Raw genomic sequence first — 18,284 nt, 5'->3', positions numbered from 1 at the left:
TTTTATTAGACCCAATCCAATGTAGACTTTTAGAAGTCCTTACTATTGAAGATTGATTTGGCATGAAAAATACAAGTCACCAGTAGACAAGTGTCATATCTTGTACCTAAACACGTGAAATTCTGAAGCTGAATATGCAGTATACTGAATTCTCTCATGCTTTGTTGTTTAACATTTTAAATGAGTCAAGTCAATGTGCTTATACTTAGCAGCTGATATTTACGTAGCATCTGCCCAGTTTGTTGAAAGTGTTATTGCATCAAGGTAGTGGCCCTTTAGTATGGATTTGTTTCTTTCCTTTCCAAATTGATTTCTAATAGTAATAATGACACATTATACAAGTCTACATTGGCTCAGATCATCAGTAGACAAGTGTAATGATATATTGTATTTAACATAAGTACTTCTGAGGCTTAATATGCAGTGCACTGAATTCCCACATACGATGCTTTAACATTTTAAACTTGAGTAAACTTTATATGTACTTGTACACTGTTCTCGAAGAGGTGGATGTCAATTAAGGCATCCCTCCGCACCTCTCTGATTCAGAGGGTTTAGGTTAAATGCGGAAGACACATTTCGGTTGAATTGCATTCAGTTCTACAACTATATAATAATATAATATAATAATATATGCCATTTAGCAGACGCTTTTATCCAGAGCGACTTACAGTCATGTGTGCATACATTCTACATATGGGTGGTCCCGGGGATCGAACCCACTACCCTGGCGTTACAAGCGCCATGCTCTACCAACTGAGCTACAGAAGGACCACAACTGACTAGTATCCCCCTTTCCCTTTACGTAGCAGCCCAAACTTGCATAACTTGTCCAGTTTGTTGAATATTATTGCATAAAGATAGTGGCCCTTTTCTGTAGTCTGGCCCCAATCCATTGTATAGACATCAGCAGTCTAGAGGTGAAATGAGATCTTGTATTAAACATACACATTTCTGGGCTAAATATGCAGAGCGCTGGATTCTCACAGGATGCACTCGTTTAAAATGTTAAACTCAAGTCAGCATTAAATGTACTAATACATAGCATCTAGGGTCTGATAGCCCATACAGACTATTAATTAGAAAAATGTATTTTTTTTATGCTTATGTATAGATAGCATTCCCTTTGAATTCTAAATCCAGCCATACCCCAACTTAACTTTCCTTGACTTGCCCATTCAAGGTACACGTTTCAGATAGAATGGAACTGCAATTTCAAAAAACAACAGCCGGCGTAAGGGTAAGATTTGCAGTCTGTACTAACAAACCGCATGAGGGCTTATTTTACTGATAGTAAAACGTACTATGCTAAAGTTACCTAGCATAGGAACAATGAATGATAAACGGTGGACAGATAAGATGGCAGCAAATAACAAATGAAACATTTTAATGCCTCAAACAATTTCACAGTAACCTACTGGATTCAATTTGCCATTTGAAACATTGTGGAAACCCTGGGCCACCATAGCAAATTGCCTGTGTGAAAACATGCTTACATTCCTCATAGGTTCTCATGTGTGCAGATGGTAACATGTCAGTTTTTGAAGGAAACACTTACTGTAGAAAAAAAAAACTGTTACTAGGGTTGCACACAAGACAGTCATGACCAAACAAGACACTCATGACCAAAGAGGACGTTGATGATAAAATCCCTTTCTCTTGGTCATAAGGGCACATGGGCTTGGCCACTTAACCCTGCATGACAGATGGGATGGTTACTTGCTCATATTGTTGTTTGCCTTCCATTGGTCCTGCAAGACAAGATTCATTCATTGCTGGCTCATATGCATAGTGTTTACTGTGGTGGGTTTTTGTTTTGTCATTATGGGGTATTGTATGTAGATTAATAAGGGGGAATAAAAAAAAAATCAATTTTAGAATAAGGTTGTAACATAACATGTGGAATAGTCAAGAGGTCTGAATACTTTGCGAATGCACTGGGTATATATATATAGGGGATTAGAAATTATGTAATTACATTGATGGAATCCACAATCTGCAATATTACAGCTGATCTACCTCCTAAAAAAAAAAATATATATATACACACAGTCTATTCCAACACTTCATTGTTGCATAGCCATTGTCACAAATACAGTTACAGTTCTATGAAATGTAATAAAATACAGGTTGAGTTTCAATGACGGATTAAGGTAATTAGTAAGAGATAAAAAGCTTGAGAGCATACCACAGCCTCTGCATGAAGTTACTGTGAAACAAAGGTAAATAAAAGCCCTTTTTCTCAGTTATACACTGAGCAGTTATTGCCTTTTTGTTTGGTAGGGCAGAATACTCCTGTGCCCTCTGGGAATATTATAACCACATCAATTAATGATTCATAAAATGTTTAATGATTCATTTTCTCTGTATTGAAGAGCTGGATAAGTATCTCCATATTAGAGATTGAAGAGCTGGATGCATGCCATGAAATCACAATGTGCAAAATATGACCATAGTGCACTTGCTTATTTAAAAAAACCTATTGTGTCAAAAGCACAGCCTGTCCTGAAAGTGCACTTCATTGCTTGTGTCAAAAGCACAGCCTGTCCTTTGCTTGTGTTAAAAGCACAGCCTGTCCTGAAAGTGCACTTCATTGCTCATCTCTAAAGTACACTGGTCCTCAAAGTACACTTCATCGCTTGTCCTGGAAGTGAACTTGATGAAGCCCACTTAGCATTTAGTGATGGTTAGTGTACTAAGTGCTGACACTCGCCTCCATGTCACCTGCTCTCCCTGCCCTGTCGGCATCCTCGTGCTCCCTCTCTCCTTCCCTCCTTCCTATCTCCCTCCTCCCCCTCTCTCTCTCTCTCTCTCTCTCTCTCTCTCTACACTAAAGGCACCAGAGTGAACATGAAAGAAATATTATCTGTAAACTAATGATTAGAAAGAATGTTGATACACATATGGAGGCCAACAGGAGTCATCTGTACATTAGGATTAGACTGTTGTGATGTCATTATTCGTAACCAATTAACTACAGGTCAGTTGCAATGATGGTCCTGGAGCAACATTAATTATGATGTTTTAGGAACAACACCAACTCTGCGATATCAGATCGTGCAAATATTGGTGGTTTACTCTTTAACCACCAATATTTTTGTACAATCTGATATCTCCGTGTTGGTGTTGTTCCTAAAACATCATAATTAAAGTTTCTCCAGGACCATCATTGCAACTGACCTGTAGTTAGTTAGTTACCCCAGTCCAAAGACAGAATATTCCCCTGCCGGAGGCCTGTGCCTAAACCTAAACCCAGCTGTGCCAACATTAATTATGATGTGGTAAGAACACCAACATGGCGATATCAGTTCAGTCATCAGTATTTGCTCCTTTTCTCACTCACCTCCATGTCACCTGCTCTCCCTGCCCTGTTGGCATCCTCATTGGTCTCTCTCTCTCCCTATTCAGAACGCACCAGCGTGAACATGAAATAAATATTATCAGTAAACAAGTACACCACTTGTTTACTGATAATATTTATTTCATGTTCACTCTTGCCATGATGTTCAGGAATGGATTACTAACCAATAAGCCCGCGTGAGTACCATTGTTGATCGCTGGGTGAATGTTTGGCTAATGAACTTTCCAGGTGAGTTAGTATGATAGCTAACGTTAGTGATGGTTGATTGATTAGCACTCGAAAATCGCCCGTTTTTACCAAAAACGTTTGTTTCCACTCCATGCAATTACTGACACTTTTTTGCAAATATTTATTTCCACAATTACAGTCCCGCTCAAAATGACGTGTTGACGTCAACACTCAGAATCGACAGTGAAATAGCCTACGTAACACTCATATTACATTATAGTTTTCCACTTGTAAATACATTTGAAAGTGATGAAATATAAAGACAGTACAGTGTTTAACATTGATTATATCTACCCACGGCAGTCGAGCAACGGCTTCTGCTGGAGTACGGCAAAACCACTTGGACAAGCCACACGCAGAATTGCAGTACACCGTATTACTAGAACCGGTAGTAATAATAATGGCAATTTGTTAAGTTATAATTATGATTACATTTGCTAATGATTATTTCAGAATGCAATGCGTGGTTGCCTGTCGTAGCATGGCAAAAAAAAAAGTTTATATATTTTTATATCAATATGTGGGGGGGGGGCATTTTGAGCATATTTTAATGAGTAAATAACCTCATGTCACAGTGAGTAAGGTTTACGTGCAATTCTAATATATATTGGGGGCCACCCCATATATATTATAATTACGGCCCAGATGCACGTAAACATGACTCACTGTGACATGAGGTTATTTACTCATGTTCATGAGTTTCATGAACACGGAAATTGCACTCCCAGACCACCAGGAGGCAATGTCTGACACAAAATACACTTCCGGAGACAGAGTGACCAAATAATGCATACCAAAAGCAGTTCATTTGCATCCTCTCATGTCTACTAATTACCTAAAAAAATGCAAACCCAGTCCTGAAAAGCAAGAAAACAAACAGTTCTCATACCACCATGCTGGACTATTGGACTCAGGTGTGGAGGAGACAGTATAAATCATCATACCATTTTTATGTCAAAACCTGTTTTTTAGGGCAGATAGATATTTTAAAAATGGCTACTCTTGTATGCTACTCCTGAGCTTCATTGATTTGACCTTGGATTTGACCTTGGACCGTGTTGTTTTTTCTCTGAGTGAGTTATCTCAGATAGCCATCAGGGCCATCAGGGCTACCAGGGAGGTCTAAATTGAATGTTTTCAGAATGAGTTATTACCTAAAGATGAACCTTACCAAGGTTAAGACCAGTCACTCAGACAGCACAAACACCACTGGTCCTGGAAAGCTGCAGGATGTTTCAGATGGGTCAGAATAGAGTACACTTTTGGAATGATCTAGAATTACGCTTTGTTTTGTTCAACCTATTCTATTCAGTTTGTCTGAAATCAAATAAAGAATTTGTCAGATCAATGTGATTTTTGGAATTGAATGAAAGCTTCTTAATTGCTTTCAACACCTCATGTGCATTTAAAAGCGATGGGGGGAATGTAGCGGCAGCAGCCAATCAGAAGAGTTGGGGGTGTGGTTTATTGGGGTCGTGGCTTTCAGTGTTTTTTTGTTTGTTGTCATTCCAGTTAATCTGGTCTATTGTATTTGTTTTTCCAATTTAAACCTGAATACTGCCATCTTCTGTAAAGATACTGCCATAAGAGCACATGATAAAGTAAATGTAGCCTAGTGGTTAAAATTGTTGGGACAGAAACTGAGTGCTGATTTGAATCCCCGAGCCAACTAGGTCAGAAAAATCTCTTTATGTTCCCTTGTGCAAGGCACTTAACCCATTAGTTGTTCCCTTGGCATGGCCAGTAGGTTGACATTAGGTTCTATTTGTTATTTATTACGTTTAACGAAAGGGGAAAAGTAGGTTCAGTGTTGAAAGAAATAGTTCGCAACTTGAAGTATAAGTTTGGTAATAATCAAATATAACTGTTGGCATCGAATTATATATTTGGTTTCAACAAATGTATTTTTTTTTTCAAATGAGAACCTAACTAATTTACTTGTAATCAGTTGGACTATGTTTGGGGGGGGTTGATCCAAATAGTACTTTTTTAAAAATGCATATCCTTGTCTCTGTCACTCACCCTTGCATCCACCAGAGCCAATCCCAGTCCTCTATCTCTTCTCTGTAGCTCTAGAGTAAACACCTCTTCATCCTCCTGATGCTCAGTCTCTGGTTCAACCATATCCAGGCTGTGGGGGGTGTTAGGAGGGGTGAGGAGACAGGAGGGGTCCAGGGCAGACCTCCTCTGGGTGAGGGGGCTTAGGTCTGTCTCTCTGAACTGGAGCTCCAGGCTCTTCAGCTTTTGGGTCAGTAGGGCCCCACAAGAGTTCAAATCACTTGGGGGAGAAGGGCTTTGCTGGGGGGGAAAGGGGGGACGGTGAAGGGGAGAGGGCATAGATAATTGAGAGGGGGGTGATGGGGGAGAGTCTAGAGTTAGGACCTTCTCTAAGGGGGGGGATTCAAGAGACTCCAGGGAGGCCTTTGGGAGAGTTGCCATTTTTGTCAGCTTGGCTTCCGTGGGAACAGCATAATCCTGTGGGAGTTCCAGAACTAAGCATATGAGTTCTAAAAGAGTTCTAGAACAAAATAGTTCCACGAAAAAGTAGTAAACCAGTATCATACAGATATAAACCCATGTCTAATTAATTCAAGCAACAGTTGTGAATCAAATGTGTTACCTGTTGCGTGTGCATATGACTAAAGTTCTCTGGTGACTCTTTGACAGACAGGTTGCTGATAAACTTCTGCAAACTCCTGAGCTGTCCAGCCAGGCCTGAGTCTGTCACCTCTCCCCCAAGCCTCAGGCTGAAACCAGAGCTGGGCAGCACCAGGGGAGGGTGGCTGTCAAAACTCTCCAGGATATCAGCTAGTGAGAGGAGGGCAAGAGGGGTTAGGAGAAAGTAAATCAAACGATAGTGTAGCGCAAATATCATGTCGTCATCATAGGTTTAATACTGTGTCTATGTTGCTGGTTTGCTTGTCTCAGTTTGAAATGGCAACAGTGAAAAAACAAAGCCACAAAACAAGCCAGATGTTTACTATAGTGGATTAACAGCAGACAATCAACCAACTGACCAGTGTTCTGTGTAGCTAGTTGATCCTCATCAGAAGGGGCCCAGTGTGGGGGCCAGGGTGTGGCTGGGCTGTAGCCTCTCAGCAGGTGGTGGAGCTGGGCTGGACTCAGACTGGGGAACGCACACCGCAGGGACTCCCAGGAGGACTACAGGGAAAATGTGTGTGTGGAGGGCTGAGCTTGTGTGTGTCACCTCTTCCCTCTCCCGTGAGTGTGTGTGTGTGTGTGTGTGCACATGCAGGTGTGTATGAGAGTCTCTGACCTGCATTAGTTGTTCCCTTGGAGTGGCCAGTAGGTTGACAGCAGAGGAGAGTGTGTGGAGATGTTCCACAACCAAGTCACCCAGTCCAGACCCTTGGGCCCAGTCCAGTAGCAGGTCTAGGTTAGCGCTGATATGGACCCCTCTGGACCACTGGTAGAATTCATCCTCTGAACCTTCACTCACAAAATGATCCGTGTTAATGACGTAGAAAGAGAACGTGTGTGTGTGTGTGTGTGTGTGTGTGTGTGTGTGTGTGTGTGTGTGTGTGTGTGTGTGTCCTCACCTCTCTCCATGAGTGTGTTGAACAGTGAAGCATTGATGAAGTAGAAGAGATAGGCCAGGAGCTGAGAGGAGATCTCATGGTGGAGCTGACAGTCCTGTAGCAGTCTGCTGGTCTCTGTCAGGACCTCCAGGACCTGGTCTGTCTCTCCAGGGACCTGCACACCACCGCAATCCAGGAACGGCTCATTTTGCTCGCGGAGAAGCAGCCCACTGCTCCCCCTGAATGGGTCACTGTCCAGCAAACTAGGCAGATTGGGTACAGAGTCTAGAGGGGATACAAATATAAGATACTGTATATACAATATAACAAATTATACCTCTCCCCCTGCAGCAGAATGATTTCGCTGTGAATGTCGGTGTTTGACCAGAGATGAGGTCTGACAGAGAGAGTAGTGGGAGACTAAACTACAGTTAATGTCTGCAGCCACTCTCTCTCTTATTTCTTCTCAGCCAAAAGCCCTCTTTCTTCTGCTCAACAGGGCAGGCTAGCTATGACAATGATGGCTTTGTTCTGGCTAATTGTAGTCAGACAGAACAAGCCCCCCCCCCTGTCCCTCAGGACTCTCCTCTACCCCACCCCTCTTCCCAATCTCACTTGGCACTGGGGCACCAGCCAGTGAGCTCCGTGGATTGACATTCCTACAGAGCTGAATATGCATTGTGAAAAAAGCCTGTGAATCTGGCTTGTGTGGGCATGGCATGATAAACTGCTGAGTGGTACAGTACAGAATCTCTGAGTGACTTCCTCTCCTTCACATCCCTTTACAGTATAGTACAGCAGTATAGTGACTATATATCTCCATGCTTATTGCTCTGGTTTATTAGCCTATATACTGTACATTCATGAGTCCTAAGCCATTGCACATTTCAGCGTAACATTTCCCATGACATCTAAACAGGAGACACAGGAAATTAGGAGAAATAGACCCAAACTATGTGTCCATGTTTTCAGTTGGAAAATGTAGCTCATCACCAGATGCCCAACAAAACATTGACCCCACCCTCAACATGTTCCAATGTTTCACTGTAATGCCACATGTAGCCATGGCACTTATCGTGCCCTGAAGGTTGAAAGTGTGTGTGTGTGTGTGTATTCGTTCATGCCAGGTCCTCCTCTGGGACCGGCCGATCACCAGAAGAGTCTTTTGTTTTCCAGCCCACACCAGCATCTGTTTCCCCTACACCAGATGGAATGGCACGACATGATCCCAACATAAGCACACACACTTTCATTTGTTATTATAGCTTTAGATAGACCATTCAGCTCTGTTTGGTTTACATTTGAATTTGCTCAGAAAACGGTAGCACATGCACAGTACAAGCCCACATGCAACACACCCACACACCTACCCACCCACCCAGACCAGTAGTCTGAGAGCGGTGTGACAAAGGAAAGTATTGAGAGGGAGAATATACATTCTGAGCTCCTGTCTCTTGAGCTCCTGAGCTCCTGCCCCCCCCCCCCCACACACACAGTCACACATATAGGCAGCCCTCGATAAACACCCTTTTCCTATCAAAAATAACCCTGGCTGCCATACAAGGATGAATAGAGATCTGTGAAGAAGTGGGGCTTTGAGAAGCTTTCCCCATGAATGTTAGCCTGGCACACACAAACACACACACAGCTCGCCCCTGCTGCTAACACATTCCTAGCATTGTTTGGTCCAGTCTAGCTGTCAGAACTAACTGGAGCTATAGTCCTGACATATATGATCGATGAGGAGATCTACATCCAGAGAAACCCACCAACCACACAATCACCAGGACTACAGAGCTCTGCACAGCTCTAGGAGCAACACAATCACCAGGACTACAGGGCTCTGCACAGCTCTAGGAGCAACACAATCACCAGGACTACAGGGCTCTGCACAGCTCTAGGAGCAACACAATCACCAGGACTACAGAGCTCTGCACAGCTCTAGGAGCAACACAATCACCAGGACTACAGAGCTCTGCACAGCTCTAGGAGCAACACAATCACCAGGACTACAGAGCCCTGCACAACTCTAGGATCAACACAAGCTTAGAACCACACAATCACCAGGACAACAGAGCTCTGCACAGCTCTAGGAGCAACAAGCTTAGAACCACACAATCACCAGGACTACAGAGCTCTGCACAGCTCTAGGAGCAACACAAGCTTAGAACCACACAATCACTAGGACTATACAGCTTGAGTAGGATCATGAGCTCAAAACAGAAATTTCAAGGATATATTTGGAAAAAGGAATCATCAGACACACCAATAAACCACTAGAGTTACATGAATTTAGATATAGCAATAAGTATTACATTGTCATCCATGAATGAACATACATGACCTAAACATCTGGAGACCCTCAGGGTCGTGTGACTCAAATGCATCCCAGCACAGCAGAAATGGATACTGAGGCCAGGTAGTTCACAGACTGGACAGACATTTCCTTCTGCATTGTGCAGAAATATGTAAACCACAAACTTATCTAGGCTGTTGGGATTGGGTTGCAGAGCATCATGGAAGTTGTGTGTGTGTTGAGACGACCACGTTTCAGATAAATGGTTGACCTGTATTCCTGTCTCCCGTCTCATCATTATTGAATTGTTATAAAGATATGGTTATGAAACCCAGGTGACATAACAAAAGATTGACGACGAGTAAGTCTGAACATACAGCAACTATTCTGTCCAGAAGATGTTGGTGTTTACAAGTTGAAAACGTATTTTCTGTGGTACTGGCTCTACGTTACCACAGTGTATTGCTAGCAGAGGCGAGGGAATAGTCGAGCTAGCTAAGAGAGAGAGTTAGTGTCGTCATGAACAGCAGAAAAGGATTCAAGATGGACGTCGTAGAAGGAAAAGAAAGATTAAAATGGGAGGGCTATACAGTAAAGGAAAGAACATTTCTTCAACTGTGAAGACAAACTCTGGGAATTAAAAACTGCTAAATGAGCTAACTAGAGGATGGAAAGTCAGTGAGTGAAGTGAATGAAGATCACGTGACTGAGGAAAATGTGGCTGAGGACAATATTTAAGTGAGTGATAATCAGGAGCCTATTGAGAAATGAAAAATGTCTGGAATTGTTTGACAGCTTGATGAAAGTGCTGAGCAGTGGAGCTCATAACAAATGGTTTGAATATTTTGTTATCGCAAATGACATTGATGAGGACAGAATTGTGCCTAATTTTTTTTGTGTTACGGGGCCAAAGACATTAGTTTACTATGCAGCCTGCTACAGGGGAAAGGGGAAGCACGTGCTTTCATTTCTCTGAATGCCTTCAACTGAAATGTGTCTTCCACATTTAATCGACATCCACGTCTTCGGCGCCCGGGGAACAGTGGGTTAACTGCCTTGCTCAGGGGCAGAACAACAGATTCTTACCTTGTCAGCTCTAACCACTAGGTTACCTGCTGCCCCTACAGCCAGTCAGGCCAGGTAATAAGACGTATGGGTATATTGTGGAAATACTGAAAGGACACTTTTCACCAAAACTACTAGTTGCTTAAAGGTTTCTACCACAGAAGAAATCCGGAAGATGGAGAATCAGTGACAATGCTTTGCTGCTGTGTTAAATAAACTATCAGAGTTGAATGATGACAACATTAGAGACAGACTAGTATGTGGGCTACAGAGTGAAGCTACACAAAAAGAGACTATTGACTGAAAGTAATCTGACCTTGTCAAGAGCCATTGAAGTGTTCATGGAACTAGCTGCTAAAGAGGCTCAGCAGTTTAGTTCATCATTAAAAGTGCACAGAGTTGGAACTGAAAATCACAGATAGAGAAATGAAGGCACATGCTTCCACTGTGGCACGGGGGGACATCAGGCGCCTGTATGCTGGTGTAAGGACATGGATTACCGAGCCTGTGTTAAAAAGGGCCACACTGAGCGAGCGTGCAGAAATAAAAAGAGAAAATGTCAAAGACTGAAAAGAAGAAGGAATCATTCCAACAAAAGGAAAAAGAGATGTTCAGGCATTTGAGCAAGAAACCACTGAGATGAATGACTCATCCAACGAAGTTGAACTGAATATACTGACTGTGGCACGGCTACTATGTCTCTCAGTTGCTAGAGAGGCAACCAGTGTGTATGGAGATTGACACAAGGCTAGATGTATCACGTGTCAGATAGTCTACCAAAAGACACGGAAACACTTTCCACTTCAGCCAGTACACATCGCGTAAAAGACTTACACGGGTGAATCTGTCGCCGTGAGAGGCATCACTGAGGTCACTGTTTAGTTAAACGGACAAACTGAAAAGTTCCCACACTACGTCGTGAAAGGGGACTTTTCACCACTGCTGGGCAGTTCATGAATCACACTGGATTGCAATGACACATGGAGACCCAAGCCTACCGTCCATCTTAAATAAACATGTAAAAATCTTTAATGGAGAGCTGGGTAGCATAAAATACATTACAGCAGGGGTGTCAAACATACTGCCCGTGGTGAGGTTTGAGTAAAATAAAAAAATAAAAAAAATATATAAGAATACTGAATACTTTCTTTATATATATATATATATATATATATATTTTTTTTTTTACTCAAACCTCACCACGGGCAGTATGTTTGACACCCCTAAATATATATTTAATTAATTTTAGAATAAGGTTGTAATGTAACAAAATTTGGAAAAAGAATACTGAATATTTTATATATATATATATATTTTTTTCTCATCAATCTACAAATGTATTAAAAATGTAAAAAACTGACGAATCACATTTACGTAGGTATTCAGACCCTTTACTTATAGTACTTTGAAGCACCTTTGGCAGCGATTACAGCCTTGATTCTTCTTGAGTATGACGCTACAAGCTTGGCAGACTTATATTTGGTGAGTTTCTCCCATTCTTCTCTGCAGATCCTCTCAAGCTCTGTCAGGTTGGATGGGGAGTGTTGATGCACTGCTCTGGTTCAAGTCCGGCCTCTGGCTGGGCCACTCAAGGACATTCAGAGACTTGTCCCGAAGCCACTCCTGCATTGTCTTGGCTGTTCGCTTAGGGTCATTGTCCTGTTGGAAGCTGAATATTTGCCCCAGTCTGAGGTCTTGAGTGCTAAGGATCAGTTTTACAGCAAGGATCTCTGTACTTTACGCCATTCATCTTTCCTTCGATCCTGACTAGTCTCCCAGTCCCTGCCGCTGAAAAACATCTCCACAGCATGATGCTGCCACCACAATGCTTCACCGTAGGGATGGTGCCAGGTTTCCTCCAGATGTGACGCTTGGCATTCAGGCCAAAGAGTTCAATCTTGGTTTCATCAGACCAGAGAATCTTGTTTCTCACACTCTGAGAGTCTTTAGGTGCCTTTTGGCAAACTCCAAGTGGGCTGTCATGTGCCTTTTGGCCACTCTACCCTAAAGGCCTGTTTGGTGGAGTGCTGCAGATGGTTGTCCTTCTGGAAGGTTTTCCCATCTCCACAGAGGAATTCTAGAGTTCTGTCAGAGTGCCCATCGGCGTCTTGGTCACCTCTCTGACCAAGGCCCTTCTAACCCAATTGCTAAGTTTGGCCAGGCGGACAGCTCTAGGAAGAGTCTTGGTGGTTCCAAACTTCTTCCATTTAAGAATGAGTAGGCCACTGTGTTCTTGGGGACCTTCAAAGCTGCAGAAATGTTTTGGTACCCTTCCTCAGATCTGTGCCTCAACACAATCCTGTCTCAGAGCTCTCTGGACAATTCCTTCGACCTCATGGATTGGTTTTTGCTCTGACATGCACTGTCAACTGTGGGACCTTATATAGACTGGTGTGTGCCTTTTCAAATCATGTCCTATCAATTGAATTTACCACAGGTGGACTCCAATCAAGCTGTAGAAACATCTCAATGATGATCAGTGGAAACTGTATGCACCTGAGCTCAATTTCGAGTCTCATAGCAAAAGGTCTGAATACTTATGTAAATAAGGTATCAGTTGTTGTTTTTTTGCAAACATTTCTAAAAGCCTGTTTTCGCTTGGTCATTATGGGATATTGTGTGTAGATTGATGAGGGGGAAAACATTAGGTAATACATTTTAGAATAAGGCTGTAACGTAATAAAATGTGCAAAAATTCAAGGGGTCTGAATACTTTATGAATGCACTGAGGTAATGCACTGAGGTAATTATTAGTCGAGTATAGTTTTCAAACTCGATCTTACCAAAATTTTAAAATAACTGTTGGCCGTCTCTTTAAGTTGTAATCTTGTTGACCAACGTCTCAACCAAATGTTACCCAATTAAGTTAAAATTACGAAGTGTGCCCAGTGGGCAGTTACGGGTTGAGTAAAGCAACACTGACAGAACCACCAGTCATGATGGGTCCAGAACTGTTACTGGGTGACACCCTGACCCACCCGTCATCACCTAGGGGCTCAGTCATGTTCTCACGACACTGACTCAGCCGCAACAACACAAGTGTGTGAGGAGACTGTGAGGCTACTCAACTCAAGTGTTAGGCTGGAAACTAGATGCTTGGACTTGTAGAACAATTAGTGTTGTTCACAATGGGGACAATTTAACTAGGTGGGGAGATGTTGTGTATTGGGGTTGTTCTGCAGAGCACCATGGGAGTTATGTGTGTTAAGATGACCATGTCCCAGATAAATGGTTGAAGTGTTTCCAGTCTCCTGTCTCATCATAATTGAATTGTTAAAAAGACGTGGTTATGAAACAGAGAGGACATAACAGAGAAGGTTCTGTCTGTTGGATGAATCACTTGTCATTATCTGTAGACTGAGTCAGTTGAAATGCCAATGCACCAATACTGTCATGCGGTTGGGAGTTTCAGTTGAAGACCTGTACAGTTCAATAAACCACCGCTGCTAACCTGCTAGCCTGCCTATCCCCAAACCCTCTCCAGGAATCTATTCTGTTTCCTCTTTGGATAAATCATGGTGATGATGCTCTTTCCCTCCCACTTCCTTCCTGGACAGGAAACAGATACGGAACGGTGCCATGGCCTCGTCTGCCTCAGTAAGCATACAACTGACTTCCAGTTAGTGTAGCATTTATCATAGGCTGCACCTAACGCTTGGCTTGAGTTAATTTACCTTGGCTAATGCTAACATGGCTAACGCTTGACGTGGCAACCTGTACATGACTAAGTCATGTTCTCTTGGTTTGGGTGGTACTGTAGTGTGCAGTCACAAGTCACAGGCAGGGTTAGGCAGAGGGTGGTCGAGGGGGGGTGAGGACTGTATCTATGACGTCTGTTTATGATAACAACTATCCCTGACCCTCTCCAAGGAGTGATCAAAAGATGACAAAGCTAACTTCCATTGTGGAATTCTTTGTCAGACTACACACTGACTGATGGTGTGCTGACTGATATAGGGCAACCAGCTGTACCCCAGCTGCCAATAGGTCCTCTCAAACAGTATACACACACACCTGGCAACACTTCTAAACTCCTTAATGACAAGAGGCCTGATGTACACACACACACACACACACACACACACACACACACACACACACACACACACACACACACACACACACACACACACACACACACACACACACACACACACACACACACACACACACACACACACACACACACACACACACACACACACACACACACACACACTACCCCTGCTGTCTGTCTGTGGCCAGCAATAAAGCCCCCAGTGTAGTAGTCCAATAAGGCTGCTCTACCAGAAAGTCCTCTCTAGAGTAGAGCCATGAGAGAGGTTAACTAACTGGACTCTTTCTCAGACTAAGACACAACAAACCCATCAGGCCCTGAAGGGAAAAGCTAAAGCAAGGTGAGCTAACTAGTACATCGGGGAATATGTAGAGTGTTGCTGAGGAGCTTAGTCCTTTAAAGTTCTGCAGTTGTAGGCCAGAGTTGTGTACCCCTGGTCTAGTCTCTGGTGCTGAACTCACTAAAATGCAACTGATGGAGTTTAAAGTTCAGGTGTGTGGGATACTGACCTTGGTGAGGTAGTAGACACACTGCTGAAAGGTCAACATGATAACTTCCTCCAGAACCGTCATGGCTTCTTCACTGGCCAACCTCACACACGACAGCCTCATCTCCAACAGGGCTGGCAACAAACAGAAAATATAGGTAAATGTCTTAATAGATGTTATGGATCCTACGTAAAGTTCTTAGTAGGCTTTCTTTAGACTATTTTAGTCCCCTGGCTAGGCTAGAAAAGCCCAAAACTAACCCATGCTCTCCTCCTCCTTGTCATTGTGTTCCTCTCCCTCTGCCTCCACCCCTTGTTCTCTGTGTGACCTCCAGGCCAGTGTTTGGGGCATCTGTTGTTGGATGTAATACAGCAGCTCCAGGGCGTTGGACATCCAGACCACCAGGGTACGCAGGCCTGAGACCAGTTCTGCCAGGTTGAGAGGCTGCTGCTCCTCTGGGTCACTACAGAGACTGGGATACCAAGGAAAAGATCTAGAATCAGATCCTATGCCTATAACCATACAGTGGCAAGTACAGTACCAGTCAAAAGGCTGGACACACCTACTCATTCAAGGGGTTTTCTTTATTTGTACTATTTTCTACATTGTAGAATAATAGTGAAGGCATTAAAACTATGGTCCTTCTGTAGCTCAGTTGGTAGAGCATGGCGCTTGTAACGCCAGGGTAGTGGGTTCGATTCCCGGGACCACCCATACGTAGAATGTATGCACACATGACTCTAAGTCGCTTTGGATAAAAGCGTCTGCTAAATAGCATATATTATTATGAAATAACACATATGGAATCATTAAAACTGTTAAGCAAATCAAAATATATTTTATATTTGAGATTCTTCAAAGTAGCCACCCGTTACCTTGATGAGCGCTTTACACACTTGGTATTCCCTCAACCAGCTTCATGTGGAATGCTTTTCCAACAGTCTTGAAGGAGTTCCCACATGACCACTTGTTGGCTGCTTTTCCTTCACTCTGCGGTCCAACTCACCCCAAACCATCTCAATTGGTTTGAGGTCAGGTGATTGTGGAGGCCAGTTCACAAGTGTTTTGGGTCATTACCTTCCGGTTGGAGCGAGCGGTCGCATCGGCACTTCGCTCCGCAGGTAGTATAACTTTGTCATTACATTTCATTATAGTACAACGGTTTGATTTGTCTAATCTTAGCAATTTCTTCTTAGCTAGCTACATAGCTGTCTTTGTATCAAAGATAATTGCGTAATTATCGTATTTCGTCGTCCTAACGTAGTCTTCACTGCTCTGCCCAGCAGCTAGCCAGCTAGCCAGCTAGCTAACGTCCACCGATTAGCAGCACTGTAGAAACTATTACACTCAACTGAACGACTTGATTAGTGTAGTGTTAGCTAGCTACATAGCTGTCTTTGCTGTCTTCGTATCCAAGATAATTGTGTAGTTTAGAGTGTGTAGTCTTAGAGTGATTATCTTAATTTACCGAGGTTAGCTAGCCAGCTATTTGTCGTCCTTAACGTAGGAGACTCTGCTAGCTAGCCAACAGCTAGCCAACGTCTTCCGAATACATTTACCCGGTCGCATTCACAGGTAGTATCACATTTTCATTTCAGTTCATTACAGTACAACGGTTTGATTTGTTTGATCGTAGCTAGCTACATAGCTAGCTACATAGCCGTCTTTGTATCAAAGATAATTGTGTAGTCTAGAGCGATTTTCTAGGTTAGCTAGCCAGCTATTGTCGTTCTTTTAACGCAACGTAATGTAATCAACACTGCTAGCTAGCCAGCTAGCCCCCGAATAGCAGCACTGTAGAAACTATTACACTCAATGGAACGACTTGATTAGTGTAGTGTCAACAACGCAGCCACTGCCAGCTAGCCTACAAAGTCAACAACGCAGCCACTGCCAGCTAGCCTACTTCAGCAGTACTGTATCATTTTAATCATTTTAGTCAATAAGATTCTTGCTACGTAAGCTTAACTTTCTGAACATTCGAGACATGTAGTCCACTTGTCATTCCAATCTCCTTTGCATTAGCGTAGCCTCTTCTGTAGCCTGTCAACTATGTGTCTGTCTATCCCTGTTCTCTCCTCTCTGCACAGACCATACAAACGCTCCACACCGCGTGGCCGCGGCCACCCTAATCTGGTGGTCCCAGCGCGCACGACCCACGTGGAGTTCCAGGTCTCCGGTAGCCTCTGGAACTGCCGATCTGCGGCCAACAAGGCAGAGTTCATCTCAGCCTATGCCTCCCTCCAGTCCCTCGACTTCTTGGCACTGACGGAAACATGGATCACCACAGACAACACTGCTACTCCTACTGCTCTCTCTTCATCTGCCCACGTGTTCTCGCACACCCCGAGAGCTTCTGGTCAGCGGGGTGGTGGCACCGGGATCCTCATCTCTCCCAAGTGGTCATTCTCTCTTTCTCCCCTTACCCATCTGTCTATCGCCTCCTTTGAATTCCATGCTGTCACAGTTACCAGCCCTTTCAAACTTAACATCCTTATCATTTATCGCCCTCCAGGTTCCCTCTGAGAGTTCATCAATGAGCTTGATGCCTTGATAAGCTCCTTTCCTGAGGACGGCTCACCTCTCACAGTTCTGGGCGACTTTAACCTCCCCACGTCTACCTTTGACTCATTCCTCTCTGCCTCCTTCTTTCCACTCCTCTCCTCTTTTGACCTCACCCTCTCACCTTCCCCCCCTACTCACAAGGCAAGCAATACGCTCGACCTCATCTTTACTAGATGCTGTTCTACCACTAACCTCATTGCAACTCCCCTCCAAGTCTCCGACCACTACCTTGTATCCTTTTCCCTCTCGCTCTCATCCAACACCTCCCACACTGCCCCTACTCGGATGGTATCGCGCCGTCCCAACCTTCGCTCTCTCTCCCCCGCTACCCTCTCCTCTTCCATCCTATCATCTCTTCCCTCCGCTCAAACCTTCTCCAACCTATCTCCTGATTCTGCCTCCTCAACCCTCCTCTCCTCCCTTTCTGCATCCTTTGACTCTCTATGTCCCCTATCCTCCAGGCCGGCTCGGTCCTCCCCTCCCGCTCCGTGGCTCGACGACTCATTGCGAGCTCACAGAACAGGGCTCCGGGCAGCCGAGCGGAAATGGAGGAAAACTCGCCTCCCTGCGGACCTGGCATCCTTTCACTCCCTCCTCTCTACATTTTCCTCCTCTGTCTCTGCTAAAGCCACTTTCTACCACTCTAAATTCCAAGCATCTGCCTCTAACCCTAGGAAGCTCTTTG

The 18,284-nt window shown here is 43.7% G+C and overlaps 1 protein-coding gene across 1 annotated transcript in view; it reads right to left on the bottom strand.

Moving 5' to 3' along the window:
* Positions 1-1,390: 1,390 nt before the first annotated feature.
* LOC124040131 (ras-associating and dilute domain-containing protein-like) overlaps positions 1,391-18,284 on the bottom strand; it is a 45,409-nt gene continuing 28,515 nt past the window's right edge. Inside the window, 9 exon segments of the mRNA XM_046357007.1 lie at positions 1,391-1,751; positions 3,344-6,064; positions 6,210-6,397; positions 6,607-6,751; positions 6,867-7,039; positions 7,150-7,379; positions 7,382-7,413; positions 15,056-15,168; positions 15,295-15,506. Of these exon segments, the coding sequence (XP_046212963.1) occupies positions 5,579-6,064; positions 6,210-6,397; positions 6,607-6,751; positions 6,867-7,039; positions 7,150-7,379; positions 7,382-7,413; positions 15,056-15,168; positions 15,295-15,506 (1,579 nt within the window). The 3' untranslated portion in view covers positions 1,391-1,751; positions 3,344-5,578.

This window comes from Oncorhynchus gorbuscha, linkage group LG07 (assembly GCF_021184085.1).
Source record: "Oncorhynchus gorbuscha isolate QuinsamMale2020 ecotype Even-year linkage group LG07, OgorEven_v1.0, whole genome shotgun sequence".
In the NCBI taxonomy this organism is placed as follows: Eukaryota; Metazoa; Chordata; class Actinopteri; order Salmoniformes; family Salmonidae; genus Oncorhynchus; species Oncorhynchus gorbuscha.
This window is presented reverse-complemented; position numbering and strand designations above follow the sequence as displayed.